The sequence below is a fragment of the Thalia democratica genome, chromosome 7 (assembly GCF_965202585.1).
Source record: "Thalia democratica chromosome 7, ktThaDemo2.hap1.1, whole genome shotgun sequence".
Taxonomy (NCBI): Eukaryota; Metazoa; Chordata; class Thaliacea; order Salpida; family Salpidae; genus Thalia; species Thalia democratica.
The window spans coordinates 34,054,240-34,059,885 of NC_139171.1; the positions used below are offsets into that span (position 1 = coordinate 34,054,240).

A 5,646-nucleotide genomic window follows, 5' to 3' on the forward strand; every position below is an offset into this window, starting at 1 on the left:
TACTTTATGTTTTTATTTTCAAGGTGTTGTTAAAAATAAAGTAGTTTTTTAATAAGTGGTAATGAACAAAAGCACAAAACATATTTTCATAACTTTTTTATCATTATTTAAAAACTAATTAGTGAAACGCTGTTTAATATTCTTTTATGCTTTTCTTATCGTTACAATTGTAGATTTAAAAACAACTTTGTTTTTTGTCGAAAAATATAAATTTATCAACAATGCAGCTAAATTTGGTAACAAATAGAGTTGTATTTATATTTAAGATGTTTGTTAAACTTAATAGTTTTTGATCTTTTTTTATTAAAAAACATTTAAACTTGGATCTTGATTGTTTTGTTTATTATGAACATCAAGGCAAAGTATGAAAACTACAAAAAGATAAAATTAAGTAATAAATCTCAAGCATTAGTGAAACAAAACGGTGTTGGTTTTCCCCTAACAGAAGAACCATGCTGCCTTATGTAGAAATAACAATTTAAACACTCTCCGCATGATGGGGTAAGAAATTCTATTCTCTGTAAAATTATAAATTTTATTATGCTTTCGGAGTTATGGTGTTTGAACTTACATAAAATGGTTAAAAATATTTAAATTTGTTTAGCTTCTTTTAAGATTTAATGAAAAATGTTTTCTTTAATTTTGATGACAGTTCTTTTTTTATTGAAAAGATAAACTATCAGATAGACGGAAACCGCTTTTATAAATTAGTAAAAAAAACAAATCGAATGAAAGTAGTAAAACATCGTGATAACTTAAACTAAAAACTGACTGTTTTGTTCATTAAGTGATTTATAGATAAAACTTTTGCTAGAGCCCACCATTCTTTATCTTCCGATTGAAATACTATTTCAAAATCATCTACAATAAATGGATGATATAACACTTATTATTACTAAATAATATGTCACTTGAAAAATGTTTAATTTTTAAACACTGTTTTTCAATACTTTTTTATCAAAAGTTTATATTTAAAATAACTTGTTTTTATGGATTTTTAGTACAAATGAAAAATAAGCATTGTTATATTAGTTTTCATATATAATTAGTTTGATAGTATATTTAAAATAAAAAAACGTTTTTAGCAAGCATGATTTAGCATTGATATTTTTTTTGTAGTTTTATAATTCAGAACTACGTTAAACTAATTTCTCTTACCATAAGTTACCAATTTTATTTACTAATGATTTATTTTAAGCAGTTAAAACCTTTATTAAAGTTGTAAGGCAGCTGATAAGGTGTAAGCGTACTTTTAACCTCATTTCCTTTAGCTTTTCCTTTCAGGATTGTATTTTGACAAATTGAAGCCTCGAAGTTTTCGTTTGCTGTTGAAAACAGTAAGTAAAGTTAAGTTTTTATTTTTATGATGAAACCTAAGACTAAAAACGAAAACTTTATAAAACTAATAAATATTTTTAATTAGGTAATTAAGAAAATATAAAGGCTCAACACTAGAAAAGTTTAGTAACCAGTATATAATTTAAATAAGACTTAATGGATTTCCTAAGACATTTTTTCACTGGTCTGAAAAAATAGACTAGACAAAAAAATAGACCAATACCTAAATTATTGCTATTTTTCTGTTTTTAATTAAGCGGAGCTTAAACAGAAAACAATACAATATGTTAACTATTACGTTTTTTTTTTTAGTTTTAATCAGCTTGTATTGAAAACAAAGTAGTGTTTCTTTAAAATGGACAGTAGTTTGCACAAAAATTAATACTGAACACAGACATACTATCGAATATAAGACATAAATAAACTTTTTAAAATATTTATGTTGCATTTCTATAGCTTTTATATAAAATATATAAAAAGTTTTGTTTTCTAAATAAACTAAAGCAAAACAATTTAGTGAGCTCAAAACACTTAATTAACAATATTCTGTGCATGGTTTCTGTTTTTTAATTTAGGAATAAATATGATATAGTTACTTCTGCCAGATTACAAAAAGTAAGAAACATTATAAATCACTTTACAGAATTTTAGTTTTTTTTTTAGCTCATTACTTTACAAAAAGTTAAAAAAGTATATATAAGTTAACTGTTTTTTGCTATTTAGCTTAAATTTCTTTTTAAATCATGATAAATATAAAAACCACCTGTGTCTTCAATAGCTCTTGAAAAAACTTCTGCCATTAGTATGTCGTTTGAAAATGCTTCAACTTTCAGTCTCAATCTAGACGGGTCATACACAGTAAAGTCAGATTCGGTCTGGTCATCCGAAAGCTTTTCCAAATTTTTAAACTCTTCTAGCGAAATGCTTTTAATGGCTAGTTTTAGTCTGTAATAATCATGCTGCTTTTTTTTTCAATTCATAGTATATTTTAAATTAAACCATAGTTAAAGGTTAAAATAATGTGTTACACTAGATATCTGTTTTATTACAACATCAAAAAAAAAAATTTGTAAACTTTACTATATACGTTATAAAATCTCCATTTGTTATGTCATACAAGCGTTCAAATATGCCGTCTTTGCAATCTTCATCAACCAATTTGTAGGGATGAATACTGAAGGGTTTGTTATGAATGACTAAACTTGCTTTTATTACTAAACTTCCTCGGTAGTTTAAAACCTAAACAATAAGATTAAGTTTCTCATCTATATTTTTTATAATTTAGTATTGTATTTGAAACAATAAACTGCTTTTAATCATCATCATTGTTTAATACTATTACTATTTGATGAGAGGTATTCAGAAATTAATATTTTTATGCATCACAAGAACACTAGGTTTAAAGTTTTTTAGCACAGGGTTTCCTAAACTCATTTTTACAATCGCTACTTTTACTAGAAATTGAAAAAAAAATTGTCGCAATTTACTAGATATCACTCGTTTACTAGTTAATGATACTTACTAACTACTTATTTCACCCTGGTACTTTAGGAAACGCCGTACTAGCAGAATATTATAATAAACTAACTTGAATTGTAGGCCAGGTCAGGTGACCAGGTCTTGTGTTTTCACCGTGCAGAGGACAAATGCAGTTTTCTTGTCGGTTGAACTTGAGGCTCGTTGTTTTGTAATTGGGCTGTTCAGAAAACTTCAAGCATACATTCCCTTTGTTGATTTTTCTTGTTATTTAAAAAAGTTTTTTGATGTGTAGTCTTTTTTTTTTGTTTATTTATAAAGAAGTATTATACTAATTGTTTTTTATCAAGTATTACTCAGAAGAGACAAACTTAAAATGATTTCGTTTACGTGGTTTCTTTAAAAAACGCACCTACCCACAAATATATACAGTTTTTATTTGCTGTTTAAAAATAATTGAAATGTAATAAAAGTATTTCTTTATTATTTTTTGAGCTACTTTTTCTATAGTTTTTACTATGTTTTAATATTTTGTATTTTATAGCAACAATTTATATACTAAACCTTAACAATAGCAGTAAGTTTTTTTTTATCATTAAGCTGTGCACAACTTTCACCTGATGTCTACTGTTTAAAGCTAAACAAACTATTGGTATCAACAATACTTGAATGCATTGTTTAAATTTTAAGTGAAAAAGATATTTGAACAAAAGTCGATTCTTTATTTTGATCATATGCAAGAATATTCTATATATAAAAATCATTCAGAATGTTGTTTGTGGTATGAACTGAAAGTGTGTTTTTCAGGTTTTTTTCTCATTTTACAAGTCTATGAATCAATTAAACTTTAACATTTTTGAGGTAAGTTATTTCTTTAATTTTGTACCTTTTTCAGTGTTCTGTAGTCTTCTGTCAATACACAAGTTCTCATTGCCCACCAAGTTAGTGTTTTGTTTTGAAAAGTCTGAAACATGGATTTATTTAAGTAAAGATCTTCGATAGAAAATATTAAGATAAATTTTAAATTAAACTCTAAAAAACCAGTCTAACTTTTTTTGTCATTTATAAGTTTTTATATAATCTCTTAATTTCAAAAGACACTAAATGTCACGTTTAGAACAAACCTTTTTTTACTATTAAAACTATGTAATACTATCTTGAAATAAACTGTTTTAAGATTTCTATCTTAAACTATTTTAAACTTTTTTAAGTTTCATCGAGCATTTATAATTTTCAACATATACTATACTGTTTACTTACATTACTTTTAATATAAATATAAAAAGAACCGTTCTAAAATAAATTGTGTAAAGAAAATAAATCTTTTTGTACGCTTATAGAAACTTCTTTATTTATGACAAAGGGTATGAAAAACCACTTTTAAAACGTTTAAACCTTTTTCATATAGATCAAAGTAATCTTCTCGAAGGTTTTTATCCACACTGTTATTGGCAGATTGCTCATCAATGTACTGAGCAAGTTTGACAGCTTTTGATTTTTTAACTTCCACAACATCATACAATCCTGACAAAGTCGAAAGTTTTTTTTTACTACTTTTATTCAAAAGCTAAAAAAGATGCAAACTTACTTTTTAGTTTCACATACAGGTATGAAAATCCAATGGTCAACAAAATGACGAAAACACTTTGAATGATCGTTATCTAAAAAAAATATTAAAATAAGCTTTCCAATTCAAAATTTTAAATTTTGTTAATAATACAATTTTCAACTAAAAAATTTTGATTTTATCATTTTCCTTATATTTAAGTCGAGAACTTTTGTTGTTATCTAGAAAGTAAAAAGTACACAAAACAAGCTTTTAATAAAAACTTCAGCATAATGACGGTTTAATAAAAATCAACTAACAATCTTTAAAGTGTTAAGTTCCCTGTTTGTTTCAATACAGTCTTCCATATTTATTATTTATATACACTTTTAATAAGCTTCTGTAAAATATATTGTTTTTACTACAAGAAATAAAAGTAAGCTTAAGAAAATATTTATTTATAAAACTTGTAAATCAATCTATGATACATGTAAAATCTTTAAATTTGAACTTTTTTAATGCATTTAATGAAATTAAACTTTTTCCACTACTTATATTAAGCAATTAATTTTTTTAAATAGTTCACTAGTTTAGTACAAACCATGTAACCGCTCAAAAAACATACAAACTGAACTTATTTAAAATTAATGACTTCCGTTATTATTTTAATGAAAGCAGCAAACTAACTTCATAAAACTAAAATGACTGGAAATTATCATTAACATGGCTTGCTCAAACAAACTATAAACAGCACACAACTTCACGATATCTTTGGAAAGTTGCTTGTGTAAACGGTGTATTTACTTTCTTTCTATTTTCTCCTTACCCTATCTTGTCATAAAAACATGCTTAACTTTTCTCGAGCTATGAACCGTTAGACGTTTAAAATATATATCTGCATAGTACTTGTTCAAATAGTTTTTCATTCTATTGGCCCTTCGTTTACTGAAATAAATGTTAAAATGTATTACTCTTACTAGTTTTGAATTTACAGTTTTTAAATAAACTCTGTTTTAAACAAATACTGTTTTTGTCTAAAGTTTTATTTTAAAATTTCCATTGTCTTTTTTTTATCTAATCATGAAATGAAAAAATATTTATAAACAATTAACAACTTTTGTTAAAGATACTAAAGTTTACCTTTCAAAGCTTCCACAACTTTTTGGAGTAGATTTTTTTTAATAATTCATGATTTAATTTTCGAAGCGACGTTTTCTGTGTTACTACTGCAACCTAGAGTTTAACTTTTACTCTTTTTATTCAAAACTTTAACTAAAATCCAAAAT

At 25.1% G+C, this 5,646-nt stretch overlaps 1 protein-coding gene across 1 annotated transcript; it reads right to left on the reverse strand.

Moving 5' to 3' along the window:
- Positions 1-401: 401 nt before the first annotated feature.
- Positions 402-4,728, reverse strand: LOC145841285 (proto-oncogene c-Rel-like). The gene is made up of 10 exons (XM_082948650.1): positions 4,681-4,728; positions 4,403-4,475; positions 4,210-4,338; positions 3,701-3,778; positions 2,927-3,063; positions 2,426-2,577; positions 2,102-2,283; positions 1,209-1,325; positions 773-861; positions 402-518 (listed from the first exon to the last, which is right to left on the reverse strand). Exons 1-10 carry the CDS (start codon positions 4,726-4,728, stop codon positions 402-404), a joined length of 1,122 nt encoding a protein of 373 aa, XP_082804776.1.
- Positions 4,729-5,646: the final 918 nt, after the last annotated feature.

Coding starts and splice junctions, on each gene's coding strand:
- LOC145841285 (XM_082948650.1), bottom strand. CDS start 4,728: ATGGAAGACTGTATTGAAACAAACAGGGAACTTAACACTTTAAAGATT. Junction 3,779..4,209: donor CTTTGATCTATATGAAAAAG/GTTTAAACGTTT, acceptor TCCATGTTTCAG/ACTTTTCAAAACAAAACACT. Junction 2,578..2,926: donor TGACCTGGCCTACAATTCAA/GTTAGTTTATTA, acceptor CTTATTGTTTAG/GTTTTAAACTACCGAGGAAG.